At 42.3% G+C, this 19,444-nt stretch overlaps 1 protein-coding gene across 6 annotated transcripts in view; it reads left to right on the plus strand.

The window, feature by feature from the left end:
* LOC111976466 (ubiquitin conjugation factor E4 B) overlaps positions 1–19,444 on the plus strand; it is a 69,703-nt gene that overhangs the window by 384 nt on the left and 49,875 nt on the right. For 3 of the 6 annotated variants that reach the window (XM_024005298.2, XM_024005300.2, XM_024005301.2), the window contains exons 2-4: positions 788–995; positions 5,350–5,479; positions 14,859–14,949. In XM_024005298.2, coding sequence (XP_023861066.1) covers positions 788–995; positions 5,350–5,479; positions 14,859–14,949 — 429 coding nt within the window. The remainder of the gene's footprint in view (positions 1–787; positions 996–5,349; positions 5,480–14,858; positions 14,950–19,444) is intronic. The other 3 variants (XM_024005299.2, XM_024005302.2, XM_070448115.1) reach the window with 1 other exon arrangement.

Raw genomic sequence — 19,444 nt, forward strand, 5'->3', positions numbered from 1 at the left:
GTCGTGATTATCTGTGCAAGACCATGTCGTTATCTTTTCAAAGCCTAACGTTAGCTAACTAGCTGATATTAGCTTGGCTAACTAGCTGAGTCTGTAACGTAACGCATTGAGGATCCGCAGATGTAATTGTTAGCTAACAACACGCATCTTCGTATGACACGAGCCTTTTCGATAATAATAAGGGGTTGGATACCTTGACGTCTATTAATGGGACATACCATCGTAATACTGGATATTTAGCTAGTTAGCCCACCTAATCTAGCTAGATAACATATTAACTAACAGTAACTAACACAGAAGGCCACCATGTGCAACCCAATCAAGCCAGTTTAGCTGCGTGCCGATTAGGTATCTAACTAGTTCTGTAACTAGCTAGATGCCATTTTCGATCAGTGGTGGCTAGATTTATATGACCGTTTTACCTGCTAGCCGGTGTTATAGTCAGTTAGCTGCTCACTAGCCAACGTTCTTGTTTGCTGTAATGGTAACGTTAGTGAAGATAAATGAGCCTAAACCGTATTAATTTCAATCTAGCTGGCTAGCTAGTTATGTAAGATCTAAAAACGTCAATATTACAATTCCCTATCCAGCTAGCTATTCGTTAGTATTAATACTGTAACGTTACCCATGATTTAATCCACATGTTTTATGTATACTAAATATGTATCACACTGATTTAATCATTATGGTTTCTAAAAAAAAATCCCTGAGTGTCTCTCATATTTGGTCTGTTATACCGGTAGATAGTTAATGATGATTCAGTCTAACTAACATCTGTTCATTGCAGATCCGCAGGAGGAGACTGGCAAGACTGGCAGGAGGACAAACATCCCAGCCCAGCACTCCCCTGACGTCCCCACAGAGAGAGACCCCCCCTGGGCCCCTTCCTGGGACCTCAGGGGCCACACCCCAGCCCTTTCCACCAGCTGCCTCACACGCACTGGGACTCAATGTCCAGAGTGTCACCCCCGCCACCTCTCCTATGGGCGCCTCTGGTATGAGCACAGACAGATTATGTTTAAAGGGATAGTGTGAGATTTAGGCAATTATGCCCTTTTTCTACTTACCCAGAGTCCAATATGTTTTTTTAAATTGTTTAACTTTTATTTAGAAGAGGGGACACCATTGAGACCAGGGTCTCATTCTCAAGGGAGCTCTGTGAACATGAACACACAATTCAACATCATTACAATAAATACAAAAGATGACTCAACTATTATATCCCTCAAAATTGATCTAAACTGTCCAATGGAGACCAGCAAGTTCAGCTTCAAGGTGGCCTGAAGGCTATTCCACGAGCTGGAGGCATGAAAACTAAAAGCATTTTCCCTCAGCTTTGTGGAGACCCGTGGGACCGCCAGAACCAGCCAGTCCAGAGAGCGGGTCTGAAAATAACTGCTTTATATACCAAAAAGCATCCAGTTCTGGGCCCTTCTGTCAGAGACTCCAAGCCAATGGAACTAGATAAAATGCAGTGATGTGTATGAAAATTGTCCCCAGTGCTGAGTAATAGATTGAGTCTAAAGGTTTTAAAACGGAGGCTGCCGCATGTGGATTATATCACCATAATGAAGTGCTGGGAGAAGTGTTCAAGCAACAATCTGCCTTCTTCTTTTCAAAGTGAGGCTGGTTTCATTTATTGAAATAGGGTTTATCTTAATTCTGCCCCCCCCTGTTTTTCATTGTTTTAAAAGAGCTTATCGTAAATCAGAATACCCAAGTATTAATAATGGGGATATTGCTCAATTTGGTCACCTTTTAATGTGCAAATGCGTATGTCCTCTGGCTAAAATCGACCCCAGCGGCACACCTTTCATAATATTGAGGAAACTGTCCATTAGTTCTTGAACCAATTGCAAGATGCCTGATCTAGGCCCATTTCAGACAAGTAAGGCCATCTGTATCAAACTCCTTCAACAGGTCAATAAATAAGGCAGCACAATGTTCTTTATGGTCTAAACAATATAGCACATCCAAGACAAGTGTAGCCGCTGAAGCGGTTAGAATTGTATGAGTTAAAGTTCTAAGCTGAGAGTTGGCCAGGGACTCAAACATTTTGGCAAGGCAAGATTGCTTGTAAATTGGACAGTAGTTATTCAGGTCGGAAGGATCGCCGCCTTTGTGTAGAGGGAGGACTTGTGCCGTTTTCCAGATCTTAGGGATAACCCCAGAAACACTTGTCATGCACTCATGGATACCATTTGTTTGTCTCTGCGTGTAGCTTGAAGGAAGTTGAAGGTCGTTTCATGAGCCATTGCTAACTATCTAGCTGTTCCCATGGACTTAGTCATTGCACACAAGTTCCTTCAAACTGCATGCGGAGACATAAAGATGTTATCCATGAGTTCATCTGACTCTGGGGAAGTAGAAAAAAGGGCTTAATTGCCAGGACAGCGCTATCCCTTTCAAAGACGACTACAATTGATCAAAACGTTCAGCAAAGCCTCAGTCTTTTGGCTGAATTTCTATAGTGCGTTATTTAGCTAGCTTTCACACAATCTCCTACGTTGGAAGCCAAACAAGTTTTGTCAGACTGCTATTTTTTGGTGTAAAGGCATTGGTGTATGCTAAATAGTGAATTAAATGGACAGCACACATGAGGCTAAACTTCAATAAAATTCCTTTATTTGCCCTGTATGGATGTTTCAGCCTCAGCCTTCTACATGCAGAGAATGCCTGTGTTTTTGTTGTCAGCCATAATTAGGAAAATGGGTCAAGTTCACAGACGTCACTGGCTAGTAAAAAGCACCACTAGAACAAAATACTTCACTTCTTAGCCATGTTGTATTGCGTGAACATGCTTATATACAAATGTGTACTTTCCACTAGTGTTACACGTTATACCAGTACCAAAACATCATGATACTTTTAATACCAACATTTTAGAACACCGTTGTACCGTTTCATATGATACTATCCATTTTGTTTTCTTTTTTTCTGTTTATAAATTCAGTTGAATTGCAGCAAGAGCCACGAGTCTCTTGAATGTGCCGGTCCAATAATATCCACTTCAATTTCATGCGCATATCACATGTGGCAGCTGTAATCAGCCAGCGCATCCCCTACACTCACCTGCTTCTCTCTGTCTGCTCTTCCTGCGCATATATTTCTTCATCAGTTTTTATAATACAATTTAGCCATACTGGCAGACCCTGCTGAGCCTTCTATTGTTAGATTTGTTACGTTGGAGCAGAGCGAGCGAAGTTGATGTATTGTATCATTTCATCACCTGTTATAACCAGTCTGAGTAGACTTTGCAAGGGGGGGAAATGGAGCAGAGGCATGCTTGCAGCTTTACAGCAAAAACGGCTTGTATCTAGCTTAAACATTAAACAATTTACTCTTTACTGGAGAGCTTTTTTCTTTCTATTGTTATTTGTACCCATTTGATATAATTTCACAAAACAAGTTGTTGACCTTTAAAAAAAATAATTATAATCCCGGTTTGCTAATTATTCCTTTGATAACAAATGTTGTTCAATCATGTTACCTAGCTAGCTAACAACCTGTTAACTTGACCGTAGGCTAGGCTTGGGCGGTATACAGATTGTCATACCTTCATACCGAACCTCGTGCCATGCTGGGATATTCAGTAATACCCGGCACTGAACACAAGGGGTGCTATTGTAATCTAAAGGTTAGTAATGCTAACAAGTACATGTAAAATCCCATAGAGAATGCTGATGAGCGCATTGCAAACATTTTATAGAATCTGACCTAAAGTATTTTCAGGACAGACATCCCAGCTCATAAAGTTATACTAGTAACACAACATTTTTTACTCAGTTTGCTGCTTCCTCAAAGCAAATATTAGACATCAAGACTCTTAATCCAGGAGGGGATTCTCTGCTGTTACCAAGCGAAACTTGGTTTGGAAGAAGCTAACCACTTAGCTAGACAGCTAACTAGTTTCTAAATGAGCAACCCAAATGCACAACTGCACAGCATTTAGCACATTTTGGACAGTTAACTTACTAGTTATACAATATCTAGCTGCGAGCTCGGGTGCATCCTGTTTCCATTGATCATCCTTGAGATGTTTCTACAACTTGATTTGGAGTTCACCTGTGGTAAATTCAATTGATTTGACATAATTTGGAAAGGCACGCACCTGTTTATATAAGATCCCACAGTTGATAATGCTTTTAGAGCAAAACAAAAAAAGCCATGAGGTCGAAGGACTTGTCCGTAGAGCTCCGAGACACTGTGGCCTCCATTCTTAAATGGAAGAAGTTTGGAACCACCAAGACTCTTCCTAAAAGCTGTCTTTGGTCAGGTAGGTAACCAAGAACCCGATGGCCACTCTGACTGAGCTCCAGAATTTGTCTGTGGAGAAGGGAGAACCTTCCAGAAGGACAACCATCTCTGCAGCACTCCACCAATCAGGCTTTTTACAGTAGAGTAGCCAGACAGAAGCCACTCCCCAGTGAAAGGCACATGACAGCCAGCTTGGAGTTTGACAAAAGGCACCTAAATGATTCTCAGACCATGACAAGACTCTCTTGTCTGATGAAACCAAGATTGAACTCTTTGGCCTGAATGCCAAGCATCACATCTGGAAGAAACCTGGCTCCATCCCTACGGTGACGCATGGTGGTGGCAGCATTTTGCTGTGGAGATGTTTTTCAGCGGCAGCGACTGCCAGACTTGTCAGGATCGAGGGAAAGGTGAACAGCACAAAGTACAGCGATATCCTTGATAAAAACCTGCTCCACTGCGCTCAGGACCTCCGACTGGGGCAAAAGTTCACCTTTCAACAGGACAACGACCCTAAGCACACAGCCATGACAACGCTGGAGTGGCTTCAGGATAAGTCTCAATGTCTTTGAGTGGCCCAGCCAGGCCCCAGACTTGAACCCGATCGAACATCTCTGGAGAACCTGAAAATAGCTGTGCAGTGACGCTCCCCATCCAACCTGACAGAGCTTGAGAGGATCTGCAGAGAAGAATGGGAGAAACTCCCCAAATACAGGCGTGCCAAGGTTGTAGGGTCACACCCAAGAAGACTCGAGGCTGTAATCGCTGCCAAAGGTGCTTCATCAAAGGACTGAGTGAAGGGTCTGAATGCTTATGTAAATGTATAAAGTCAGTTTTTTTATTTAATACATTTGCTGACATTTCTAAACCTGTTTTTGTTTTGTCATTGTGTGTTAATACATATATATATATATTTAGAACATGGCTGTAATGTGACAGTGGAAAAAGTTAAGAGCTCTGAATGCACTGTAGTGCTCTACTTTTGACCACGGCCTATATTATACAGGGAATTGGGTGCCATTTGAAAAAAATAAAAAATGGTTTCATTCTGTTGCCCTTATTTGTTTTTTCTTCCTGTCGTTCCTGTCTCAGGTGTGGTGTACCGCAGTCAGAGCAGCGAGGGTGTGAGCTCCCTCTCCAGCTCTCCCTCCAACAGCCTGGMGACCCAGAGTCTATCCAGATCTCAGAGTATGGACATCGACACTGCCTCCTGTGAAAAGAGGTGAGCACCTCGGATCGATCTTTTCAAAACGACCCTTAGCCCCTATACTGCCAAGCCGTTCAGTTCTGAGTGGATTAGGTAGGATGTGGAAGAAATATAGAGACTCAAAAATATATCATGCTATTGCCAATCATACAGAAAGTGTGAGGGATCAACGTCYACCTCATGTTTGAAATGTTTTTTTTAGTCACATTGAAACAAAAATAAATCCTTTAAAGAATGATAGCAACAAGCTTTGGAGTACCTTTTTAAATGACATTTTGGGGRAAAAACGCAAACTTTGCTCCATTCATTGAATCCGATGGCTCATTCATCACACAACCCACTGATATTGCCAACTACTTTAATTATATATWTTTTCAAACCTAGGAATGACATGCCAGGAACACATGCTGACACTACACATCCATGTACAGTACAAGTCAACTTTGGACACACCTACTCATTCCAGGGTTTTTCTTTMTTTTTACTATTTTCTACATTGTAGAATAATAGTGAAGACATCAACTATGAAATAACACACCTGGAATCATGTAGTAACCAAAAAAGTGTTAATCAAATCAAAATATATTTGAGATTCTTCAAAGTAGTCACCCTTTGCTTTGCGCACTCTTGGCAATCTCTCAACCAGCTTCATGAGGAATGCATTTCAATTAACAGGTGTGCCTTGTTARAAGTACATTTTGTGCAATTTCTTTACTTCATGCATTTGAGCCAATCCTTTGTGACAAGGTAGCTGTTGTATGCGGAAGATGGCCCTATTTGGTAAAATACCAAGAACAGCTCAAATAAGCAAAGCGAAACGACAGTCCATTACTTTAAGACATGAAGGTCAGTCAATCCGGAAAATGTCAAGAACTTTGAAAGTTTCTTCAAGTGCAGTCGCAAAAACCATCAAGCGCTATGAAACTGGCTCTCATGAGGACCGCCACAGGAAAGGAAGACCCAGAGTTACCTCTAATGAACATATCCTCTACAGCAGAGTTAACTGCACCTCAGATTGCAGCCCAAATAAATGCTTCACAGAGTGGAAGTAACAGACACACATCAACATCAACTGTTCAGAGGAGACTGCATGAATCAGGCCTTCATGGTTGAGTTGCTGCAAAGAAACCATTACCAAAGGACACCAATAAGAAGAAGAGACTTGCTTGGGCCAAGAAACACGAGCAATGGATATTAGACTGGTGGAAATCTGACCTTTTGGTCTGATGATGCAAAATTTGAGCTTTTTGCTTACCACCGCCGTGTCTGTACAATCTCCCGACCTCAACCCAATTGAGATGGTTTGGGGTAAATTGGACCGCAGAGTGAAGGAAAAGCGGCAAACAAGTGCTCCGCATATGTGGGAACGCCAAGACTGTTGGAAAAGCATTCCAGGTGAAGCTGGTTGAGAAAATGCCAAGAGTGTGCAAAGCTGTCAAGGCGAAGGGTGGCTACTTTGAAGAGTATTAAATATATATTTTGATGTAACACTTTTTTTTGTTGCTTACTACATGATTCCRTATGTGTTATTTCATAGTTGTGATGTCTTCACTATTCTTCAATGTAGGATATTAAGAGTAGGTGTGTCAATTTGACTGGTACTGTTAATCTGACCAAATGATGTTAAGACAAGCATTGTACTTTTGAATTCTGTAAAGTGAGTGTGGAAGAGGTGAAACTATTGTTTGTCAGATCCCAGTGGCTTGTCATTGTTGATAATCTGGATGGAAAATTACTGAGGATAATGGTGAACGATATTGACCCTCCTATTTGCCATATCTTCAGTTTAAGCCTACTASAAAGTGTGTACCCTCAGGCCTGGAGGGAAGCAAAAGTTATTCCGCTACCCAAGAATAGTAAAGCCCCCTTTATTGGCTTAAATAGCTGACCCAACAGCCTGTTACAACCCTTAGTAAACTTCCGGAAAAAATAGTTTGACCAGATACTATGCTATTTTTAGAGTAAACAAATTGACAACACTTTCAGCACGCTTGTAGGGGACATTCAACAAGCACAGCACTTACACAAATGACTGATTGGCTGAGAGAAATGTCTAACATTGGGGGGGCTGTTTTGTTAGACTTTGTTTTATATGTAATGTAAGTGCCTTAATGTGTTTGCGCCCCAGGAAGAGTAGCTGCTGCTAATGGAGATCCCTAATAAATACACATCTATTGGGGTGTACAATCGTGGATTGCGTTAAACAAAATATTAAAATAAATTCTAAAACTCACAGGCAGCCAGTGCAGAGACTTTAAAAACGGTGTAATGTGTGCGTGCGGTCTGGTCAAAGTCATTGTCTGTGCTGCAGCATTCTGTATGTTTTGCAGTTGACCAATGGCTTTCTTCGGTAGACCAGACAGAAGAGCATTACAGTAGKCAAGCTTGCTTGTAATAAAAGCATGGRTGAGTCTTTCAGCCTGAGAGAGAAACGTCCGCACCGTRGCAATGTTCCTCAGGTGCTAAAAGGCTATTTTGTTCACATTCCTGTGTGAAGATTCTTTCTCTGTCCTTTGGCTCCAAYAATAAGTACCTTGGTCTTGTCTTGATTTAGCTGGAGGAAGTTGTGAGCCATTCAAGTATTTAAATCACTAATAGTCTTATTTGTGGAGCTAAAATCCTCTGGTGACACAAATGCAAAGTTGTGTATAATCTGAAAATCAATGCCGTGCTTTCTGATAATGCTGCCAGTGGGTAACCTACTGAACCGTACCGAACCATGTGGAACGCCACGGGATATGTATTTTCTGAGTTATGTACACCAAGRGTTGATAAACCCTTGAGCGGTTAAATAGGTCCTAAACCAATGTAGAACTGGACTGGCGAAGTCAACCCACCTGTCCAGAAGGACATCATGGTCAACAGTGTTGAATGTAGGACTTAAATCCAATAGTAAAAGGACAGAGAGCTGTTTGGCATCTGTTGGCTCTAAAGTTGTAAATGACCTTAACTAAGGCTCTCTGTGCTGTGGTGGGCACAGAAAACAGATTTGGATTTTTTTTTTAAATACATTTGGCTGTTTGAAAACCAATTTTCCCATAATTTAGTTTAAGAATGGAAGGTTGGAGATTGGCCGACACTTGCTCAGAGCTGAATAATCAATTTACTTTTCTTCAGAAGGGGTGTCACCATAGCAGTTGTTAGTGCAGCGKGGAAAGTGCCTAACAATAGCTTGCAATTCTTCAAATATGCAATTTAAAGCTGTTCTGAAGGTGTTGGTGATAGGATCGAGAAGGCGGGTAGAAGGCTTAAGTTGTGATATCACTTTCCTGAGCATGTTTCAAGCAGGGAAAGTAACTCCATAGTGTCTTTGCRTGGCAGGCTAGGTCACATAACATCAAACTTCTCATCAGGTCTTGCTTGACTGGTACCCAGCCTAATGTTTTATCTTATCTCTGAAATATGCAGCAAACTCATCACATTTAGATGTGGAGTAAAGTTCACGTAGGATTTATCAGGCCATCTATGGTTGAATAGCACTCTCAAATGATTCTGATTTATTAATGATCAAGTTTGAAAAATGTGCCCATCTGGCATTTCTAATTGCCGTATATATGCCAAGTTGCCTTGCTCAGAATATCATAATGGACCTGCAACTTTGACGTTCTGCCTTTCTGCAATTTGTTTTTAGTTGATTTTGTTTCCTCACTCATTTGTGATTTTATCATAGTTCTCAAGGACAATGGACAATAGTTCTGAGAAATCAGTTAAGTGAGGCAGTGCTTTGGTGTCCTATACAGGGCTYTCTGTTTGGATGTGTCCTTTTTCAACCTTACTGGAGCTATGGCATCAATGGTTGCCCTTAATTTGTTATTGAAGTTCTCAACTAAATCATCACGAGGAAGGCAGAACAGGTGATGGTGTATTATTCATACACACACAAAAAAAGAAATCTTTAGCAACTTCAGAGGTAAGATAGCRTTTCTAAATAATTTGTTCAGTATTACCTTGGGCTATGGGCAACAATGTAGTAAATACAGCATGGTGATCAGATAAACTAACATCAACAATAGAGGATATGTCAATAGAAAGCTCCTTGGTAATAACCAGGTCCAGAGTATGGCTGAAGTTAGGGTTGGGCCCAGTAACATGTTGGATAAAGTCCATAGAGCTCAAAAGATTCATAAATTCAATGGCATTGGTGTCAGTCTCTTTGTCAACATGAATATTAAAATCGCCCAACAKAATTATTTTATCCTAGTTCTCAAGGACAATAGTTCAGAGAAATGTGGTGGAATATTCTATTCAAGTGAGAGAGACTTTGAMATTTCTTCGAACAATCATMTTTATTCAATATGGATTTAATTATTGCAATAATGAAACCATCGACTGTTKKGSCGAGAGCCTAACTGATAATGAAAAAAAACWGATGTTTTATAGGACCTAAAAATGCTTAGTCAGACTTAGTTCCAACTCTCTTAAGCCACCTTGGTTATCTACACAGGATGGTGTTTTACCCCCAACCCGGCTTAGTTTCCCAGATGCCAGGAAGATGAGACAATGAGGCATTGTTCTAAACTCTTCCAGGCTCTCTCTCTCTCTCTCTCTCGCTCTCGCTCTCTCTCTCTCGCTCTCGAGTCACACAAACCACATCTTGTCAATGGATGACAACTTTAGGTTTTTATCACCAAGCCATTGTCAGCTCAAGCTGTCTCTAGGAAAAAACAATTTCCCTTGACCATACGCCCAGACTATCTGCAGGAAGCTAGAGTGGAAACCATCTCTTTAACAGTTGCCAGCCCACGCTTCAAAAAGACTCCTCTCAGTTAACTCAGAAAGGGAGAGAGTGGGTCCTAAGAACCTTTCTCTATTTCATAAAACAATCATTTGGTGCATAAATATAACAATCTTCTAATCCTGCGACCACAAATCAGTTAGGTGAGGCATTGCTTTGGTGGTCAATACAGGGATAGAGCCAGCACTGGTGGCTGACATGTAAACAGTATGGCATGTTGCCAAATGAGATGGCCTTATAGCGGAGTGTATTAGTAAAAAAATAAARGCTTTTCCTTTTTTCTGATAACAGTAGAGTGAAAAGCTGTAATCCGATGGGGAGGCTTCAATAAGAACGGCACTTCAGTCTGACAGCCATGTTTCAGTGAGAAACATGCGATCAACTTTGCACTCAGTAATGAGGTCATTCACAAGAATGGATTTATTAGTGATTGCTGTAACATTTTAAAAGTGCCGTATTCAATGAGTGTGGGCCAAATTCTTAACAATCCAGTTAATAATGTTACAACCACTTTTTCTGACCGTCTCTTATCTATCAGAATGGTAGGATGTTGTATAAATACACGAGAAGGCGGAGTTAGAGGAACATAAATTAGGTTACTCACAATAACCCTAGTGCCATTTCTACAGGAGTTGATATGCTTTCCTCTGTTGGTTATATTGACAGAGAGGACTGGAGCACTACCAGACCCTGTCTGTCAGTCTCTAAAACAGTTTGATGTTGCTGGGACTGGAGCACTACAGACCCTGTTCTGGTCAGTCCTAAAACAGTTTGATGTTGCTGGGACTGGAGCACTACCGGACCCTGTCTGTCAGTCTCTAAAACAGTTTGATGTTGCTGGGACTGGAGCACTACCAGACCCTGTCTCAGTCAGTCTCTAAAACAGTTTGTTGCTGGGAAAATGTTCCGAACCCTTTCAATAACACAAGAGGGGGCCAGCGAAAATGATTCCCTTCCCTCTGCAAATGAGGGTGTTGAATAATTTAGTGGTATACTCCCAGTGCTGACTCCTGGGGCTGGTACGTCCGTCTCAAGCGGGGCAAAGCTATTTGATAGCTGGATTGGATCTTATCTGAGTTGAGCTGAACATCTGTTGGATTGGGACAGATCAATGCTGCCTTACTCATCAACAGCTTTGCTATAACTGAGTTTCAGTTTGTCTGGGCTATAGCAAGGTCGGTGAACTAAGAAAGAAGGTTATGCTTTTCTCGCAGCCGAGCGAGCAGCCGGAGGATCTCTTCCCTAAGGTGGTGCATTTATGGCAGACCAATCCCTGTTCGATCATCTTGCGATTGTGTGGAAATCGGCTTGCGCCTAAATAATTTGTGCCCAGCCGTGGATAAAAACACAGGTGGGCTTGCACTGCTAGCATTAGCCTGCTCCTTTTTCATGACGGCTAGCAGCTAACTCCTACTTAACAGGGATCSGGAACACAAACTTGCAGTCCCAGCTGTAAAGGCTAACCGCATCACGGAATCTGTAGCAATAAAAACTTTAGCTATSATAAGAAACATTTAATCAAAACTATTTCATAAAACAACAAACCGAGTGTAGACAGTACACTGTTCTGTTGCGTGCTCTGATGACGTTTGTTGCGTGATGACATCAAAGCTAACCCCGAAAGCTTATGGCTACATACTGTGTGTGTGTGTGTAAGATGAGCGGAATGGCACAAAACATGAAAGCACTTAAATGCAGAAAAGAGGCCTAAGGATTTGTTTTCCTGAACATTCCAGTAATAGCAGGYCTTAAGGACAAAACTTTGCAGATAAACAGTTAAAACCAGTGGAAGGTCAGTGCGCAAGCAATCAACTGCTGGGTGTCGCCGAATAGTGGCAATTCAACATGTAGAATTGTCCGTGCATAAATCAAGTAACATAATTTTAAAAATCCCAATCAAAATCCGCCAGTTTAAGCTACGTGTGTTATTTTTATTAAGGTCCTCATTTAGCCGACGCAAATGGCGATAGCTAGCTTACGGTAGTCCGACACAATGGAAGAAAACATTATAGACAAAAGACTTTACTCTTAGTGCATTCGGAAAGTATTTAGACCCTATGAATTTTTTCACATTTTGTTACGTTACAGCCTTATTCTAAAATGTATTAAATAGTTTTTTCCCCCCTCAGTCTACACACAATGCCCCCTAATGACGAAGTCAAAACAAGTTTTTAGAAATTGTGGCAAACTTATTAAAAATAACAAACTGAAATATCACACTTACATAAGTATTCAGACCCTTTACTCAGTGCTTTGTGAAGACCTTGCGGTAGTGAGTCTTATTGGGTATGATGCTACAAGCTTTGCACATCTGTATTTGTGGAGGTTCTCCCATTCTTCTCTGCAGATCTTCTCATGCTCTGACAGGTTGAATGGGTAGCGTTGCTGCGCAGCTATTTTCAAGTCTCCAGAGATGTTAGACTTGGTTCAAGTCTGGTCTCTGGCTGGGCCACTCAAGGACATTCAGAGACTTCTTCCGAAGCCACTCCTGCGTTGTCTTGTGTGCTTAGGGTCGTTGTCCTGTTGGAAGGTGAACCTTCGCCCCGGTCTGAGGTCCTAACCTGCTCCAGTTCCTTCTCACTTCATATGACCTGACCTCGGGCCGAATTCCTCGCTTCTTTTTAATCCACGGCTGTCCTACCTTCAGGTGACTAAAAGCAGACTGTCACATCCGACGACCGGCGGAGCTGGTGCAGTATGATTCGATCTTAGTCCTGTATTGATGCTTTGCATGATTGTTGATTTTTGTCGGAGGACGTAGCGGGATTTCTTATAAGCTTCCGGGTCAGAGTCTAACTCCTTGGAAGCGGCAGCTCTACCCTTTAGCTCAGTGCGGATTTTGCCTGTAATCCATGGCTTCTGGTTGGGGTATGAGAGTCAATGTGTGGATGACGTAATCATTGATGATCCAGTGTCTGATGTGGTCTACTCAATTTCATCGGAAGAATCCCAGAACATATTCCAGTCTGCTAGCAAATCAGTCCTGTAGCTTAGCTTCATCTGACCACTTTTTTTTATAGACCAAGTCACTGGTGCTTCCTGCTTTAATTTTTGCTTGTAAGCAGGAATCAGGAGGATAGAATTATGGTCAGAGTTGCCAAATGGAAGGCGAGGGAGAGCTTTGTACGCACCTCTGTGTGTGGAGTAAAGGTGGTCTAGATTTTTTCCTTTCTGGTTGCACATTTAACATACTGATCGGAATTTGGTAAAACTGATTTAAGTTTCYCTRCATTAAAGTCCCCGGCCACTAGGAGCGTCGCCTCTGGATGAGCGTTTTCCTGTTTGCTTATGGCGGTATACAGTTCATTGAGTGCATTCTTCATGCCAGCATCGGTCTGTGGTGTTATGTAGACGGCTACGAAAAATACAGGTACTCTCTAGGTAGATAGTGTGGTCTACAGCTTATCGTAAGATATTCTACCTCAGGTGATCAAAACCTCGACACTTCCTTAAATATCGTGCACCAGCTGTTTACAAATATACGTAGACCGCCATCCTTTGTCTTACCAGAGGCTGCTGTTCTATCCTGCCGATGCAGTGTGTAACAAGCCAGCTGTATGTTGATCACGTCGTCGTTCAGCCACCACTCGGTGAAACACAAGATATTACGGTATTGTCCCGATGGTAGGATATACTTGCATTAAGCTCGTCCAATTTATTTTCCAGCGATTGTGTGTTGGCCAGTAGTACGGATGGCGAGGGCAAATTTGCCACTCATCGGCGGGTCCTCACAAGGCACCCCGATTTTTCTTTTCCGTCTCTTTCTCCAGCGATTGACTGGGATGAGGGCCTCTTTGGGTGTCTGGAGTAAATCGCTCTCGTCCAACTCATTAAARAGATTCTTCATCCGGTTCAAGGTGAGTAAGCGCTGTTCTGATTTCCAGAAGCTCTTTTCGGTCATCAGAGACAGTAGCAGCAACATTATGTACAAAAAAATAAGTTTCAAAAAATGCGAAGGAACTAACAAAATAGCACGGTTGGTTAAGAACCCATGAAACGGCAGCCATACTCTCCGGCGCCATTTAATACTGACGAACAACAGATGTATTGTCCGTCTAGATGTGCAAGGAGTTGACTCCGCCTCCTTGGAGGGGGGTATAAATATTCAGTACCAGTCAAGATTGGACAATCTAGTTGATTATCCCTGGGTTAGGACGTTCGTCATTGGTGCTGGTGGACCTGATTCAAGAGCCTACAAGGGATTCACCCTACTCTAACATTCTTAGGAAAATACACTACCGGTCAAAAGTTTTAGAACACCTACTCATTAAAGGGTTTTTCTTTATTTTTACTATTTTCTACATTGTAGAATAACAGTGAATACATCAAAACTATGAAAAAACACATGGAATCATGTAGTAACCAAAAAAGTGTTAAATATATCAAAATATATTTACATTTTTTTGATTATTGTGGAAGTCAAGGGGTGTGAATACTTTGCACTGTATATACCCCCTAATAGACTTTTAGAGGTTAAAAGAAAATGACGGCAAGTGTTGCGATAAGACGGCCACCCACTGCATTTAACTGTTCTTCGCCACTGTGTGTGTTGTCCTTTTGTGTGGGTAGAGTACAGTTGATAGCCTGTTACTGTGATTTGATGCAGGGATGAATTCATTGACCATGTTGCTTTTCCCCCCCTCTCTCTCTGTGGCCCAGCAGCATATCCCAAGTGGATGTGGACTCAGGGATAGAGAACATGGAGGTGGAGGACAGTGACCGCAGGGAGAGGAGGAACCTGGCTGAAAAGGTAGGCAGGGCTCCCAATCCACCCTCTTCCTTCCGGTATGTACTTTGATCAGTCGCTCTTTGGCTGTGTTCAAAATGGCACCCTCTATTGCGCACTACTTTTGACCAGAGCCTTCAGACGCAGCCTCTATCATGAAAAGGGTCTGCCAAATGAATTGGAGATAACAGAACTCTTTTTCTGTTTTGGTGCGAGTTGGTATATCAATACTTTGGACCAAATGAGCTGGGGATTCATGTACTCCAAATCAAATAAATGTGTGTTTGTCACGTGTCAATGCAACAGATGTAGGATTTACCGTGAATGCTTACTTATGAGCCCTTTACCAACAGTGTAAAGTTAAGAACAAATATAAGTAAAGGACACAATAGATAATGAGGCAATATCAAATCAAGCTGTATTTATACAGCACATTTCCAACACGTAACGTAATAGATAACGAGGCTATATCAAATCAAGCTGTATTTATACAGCACATTTCCAACACGTAACGTAACACAATGTTCACAGGAAAAAACTAAAATTAAAGTAATATTTACTGCACAACAAAAATACGATTAAATAGACAAACTGAATGACTTAAAAGGACCCCAAGGAAAGCGAAGCTAAAAATGTTTTAAGATCTGTTTTTTAAATGTTTCCACAGTTTTGTCCCCCCTCAAGTTCTCTGGCAGGCTATTCCAGAGGCTGCCTCTCCATGCCTCTTGGTCCTAGGCTTTGGGATAGGTCCTCTGGCACTGTCCTTTTAACTGAGTGACCTACTGGGTACATAACTTAAAAGCATGTCTGACATATATTGCGGTGCACAGTCTAGGATTTCTTTATGCTGCAGCATTCTGTATGGTTTGCAGTTGACCAATGGCTTTCTTGGGTAGGCCAGACAGAGCATTACAGGAGGCAAGCCTGCTTGTAATAACAGTATGGAAGAGTCTCTCTCTGTTTCAGCCAGAAAGAGAAACTGATGCACCTTGGCAATGTTCCTGAGGTGGTAAAAAGCTATTTTGGTCACATTCCTATTGTGATATTATTATTATTTATTTTTGACATTTAGTTCAGTACCTAAAATATATTTTTACTTGGTGTTTTATCTTTATAGCACGTGAATAAAAAAATGTGGCTAGATTGTTTCTGTGCATTGGCTCAAACAATAAGTACCTCAGTCTCCACTTTCTGGAGGACCGAGTTTTGAAATCAGTGGAATTAGAGTATGATAGCTAATGGAGAAAATTCTAGCGTTTTGATTGCAAATATGCAGAGGGAGTCAAAAAGAGAACACACACAAGACTATTGTAATACGGAGACAGGTATTTTATACATATTCAAACTAAGGGCAACCATGGCATCTGTGACAGAGGGAGTGGCGTCCATCCATGTATACAGGTAAGAGGCTAGCTAGCTACATTTTCAGATATGACACGTTTCTAATTTAGTCTGTCGTTTTCAAGTTAAAGCGTACGGTTAGCTATCTAGGTGTGGAAATGCAAATAGTCTGGGTAGCCATTTGATTATCTGTTCAGGAGTCTTATGGCTTGGGGATAGAAGTTGTTTAGAAGCCTCTTGGACCTAGACTTGGCGCTCCGGTTACGCTTTCCGTGCGGTAGCAGAGAGAACAGTCTACGACTAGGGTGGCTGGAGTCTTTGACAATTTTTAGGGCTTTCCTCTGACACCGCCTGGTATAGAGGTCCTGGATGGCAGGAAGCTTGGCCCCGGAGATGTACTGGGCCGTATGCACTATCCTCTGTGGTGCCTTGCGGTCGGAGGCCGAGCAGTTGTCATACCAGGCAGTGATGCAACCCGTCAGGATGCTGTGGTGGTTCATTTCTTCACTATCAAATGAGGAGAGACACTTATCACACAAGTCAGAGTTATACTTAAACTAAAACTTTAATCACTTATTAATAAGGGAGCAGGTCAATACAATGCACACATATAAAGTGAATCGATTGAGTGCTCTACAATAATGATGGCTGGTCATGGCTGGTCGACGATTCACGCTCAGATGATTCGTGGAGAGCCCCGAGACAAAAGTACAAAGGTCTTTTATAGCCAAGATACACCTCTTTCAACCTACATGACGATCAACCGATATATGGAATGGCTCACAAGGTTAAGATCTGTTTGTAAGATACCTATAATACATAGCAGACAGTATCTGCTGTGTCAACAGTTTTCATTGTATAGAGACCAGTGTCTGGTCCTCTGACTCCAAACATCTCTCCCTGGTACGGTATAGAGAAACATGCTCTTTAGGTTTTATCACCCAAAAGACAGTGTACATTTCCTATGTCAGTTATCTCCCAGAGGCCCATCCTCAGTAGAACACACACACAATAGTTAGAAGAATATTCTATTCTGCTGCATAAAACAACCATTTAATGCAATAAAAGTATTATAACAATCTTGCAATTTTTCCACTTTAATGCTCTTGATGGTGCAGCTGTAAAACCTTTTGAGCATCTGAGGACCCATGCCAAATCTTTTCGGTCTCTTGTGGGGGAATAGGTTTTGTCGTGCCCTCTTCACGACTCTTGGTGTGCTTGGACCATGTTAGTTTGTTGGTGATGTGGACACCAAGGAACTTGAAGCTTTCAACCTGCTCCACTACAGCCCCGTCGATGTCAGTGGGGGCGTGCTCAGTCCTCCTGCAGTCCACAATCATCTCCTTTGTCTTGAAAATGTTGAGGGAGAGGTTGTTGTCCTGGCACCAGACGGCCAGGTCTCTCACCACCCTATAGGCTGTCTCGTTGTTGGTGATCAGGCCTACCACTGTTGTCATCAGCAAACTTAATGATGGTGTTGGCGTTGTGCCTGGCTGTGCAGTCATGAGTGAACAGGGAGTACGGGAGGGGAGTGGGCACGCACCCCTGAGGGGCCCCCGTGTTGAGTATCAGCGTGGTGGACGTGTTCACTACCCTTATCACCTGGGGGCGGCCCGTTAGGAAGTCCAGGATCCAGCTGCAGAGGGAGGTGTTTAGTCCCAGGGTCTTTAGCTTATTGATGAGTTTTGAGGGCACTATGGTGATGAACGCTGAGCTGTGGTCAATGAATAGCATTCTCACATAGGTGCCCCTTTTGTCCAGGTGGGAAAGGGCAGTGTGGCGTGCAATAGAGATTGCATCACCCGTGGATCTGTTGGTGCGGTATGTAAATTGGAGTGTGTCTAGGGTTTCTGGGATGATGGTGTTGTGAGCAATGACCAGCCTTTCAAAGCATTTCATGGCTACAGACGTTAGTGTTACGGGGCGATAGTCATTTAGGTAGGTTACGTTAGTGTTCTTGGGCACAGGGACTATGGTGGTCTGCTTGAAACATGTTGGTATTAAACACAGACAGGGAGAGGTTGAAAATATCAGTGAAGACACTTGCCAGTTGGTCAGCGCATGCTCGGAGTACACGTCCTGGTAATCCGTCTGGCCCAGCGGCCTTGTGAATGTTGACCTGTTTAAAGGTCTTACTCACATCGGCTGCGGAGAGCGTGATCACACAGTTGTCCGGAACAGCTGATGTTCTCATGCATGTTTCAGTGTTACTTGCATATCATTTTTTTTTAGCTCGTCTGGTAGGCCTGTGTCGCTGGGCAGCTCTCAGCTCTCTGCTCTCAGCTCTCCCTTTTGTAGTTTGTAATAGTTTGCAAGCCCTGCCACATCCAATGAGCGTCGGAGCCGGTGTAGTATGATTTAGATCTTAGTCCTCTATTGATGCTTTTCCTGTTTGATGGTTCGTCAAAGGACATAGCGGGATTTCTTATAAGCTTCCTGGTTAGAGTCCGCTCCTTGAAAGCGGCAGCTCTAGCCTTAAGCTCAGTGCAAATTTTGCCTGTAGTCCATGGCTTCTGGTTGGGGTATGTACAGTTGAAGTCAAAAGTTTACGTACACTTAGGTTGGAGTCAATACTCATTTTTCATCCACTCCACAATTTTCTTGTTAATAAACTATAGTTTTGTTAAGTTGGTTAGGACCTCTACTTTGTGCATGACACAAGTCATTTTTCCAACAATTGTTTACAGGCAGATTATTTCACAATTTCATTGGGCCAGAAGTTTACATACACTAAGTCAACTGTGCCTTTTAAACAGCTTGGAAAATTCCAGAAAATTATGTCATGGCTTTAGATGCTTCTGACGAGAGGCTAATTGACATCATTTGAATCAATTGGAGGTGTACCTGTGGATGTATTTCAAGGCCTACCTTCAAACTCGGTGCCTCTTTGATTGACATCATGGGAAAATCAAAAGAAATCAGCGAAGACCTCAGACAAAAAAGTGTAGACCTCCACAAGTCTGGTTCATCCTTGGGAGCAATTTCCAAACGCCTGAAGGTACCACGTTCATCTGTACAAACAATAGTACGCAAGTATAAACACCATGGTACCATGCAGCCGTCATACCGCTCAGGAAGGAGACGTGTTCTGTCTCCTAGAGATGAACGTACGTTGGTGTGCAAAGTGCAAATCAATCCAAAGAACAACAGTAAAGGAACTTTTGAAGATGCTGGAGGA

This window comes from Salvelinus sp. IW2-2015, linkage group LG17 (genome assembly GCF_002910315.2).
Source record: "Salvelinus sp. IW2-2015 linkage group LG17, ASM291031v2, whole genome shotgun sequence".
Taxonomy (NCBI): domain Eukaryota; kingdom Metazoa; phylum Chordata; class Actinopteri; order Salmoniformes; family Salmonidae; genus Salvelinus; species Salvelinus sp. IW2-2015.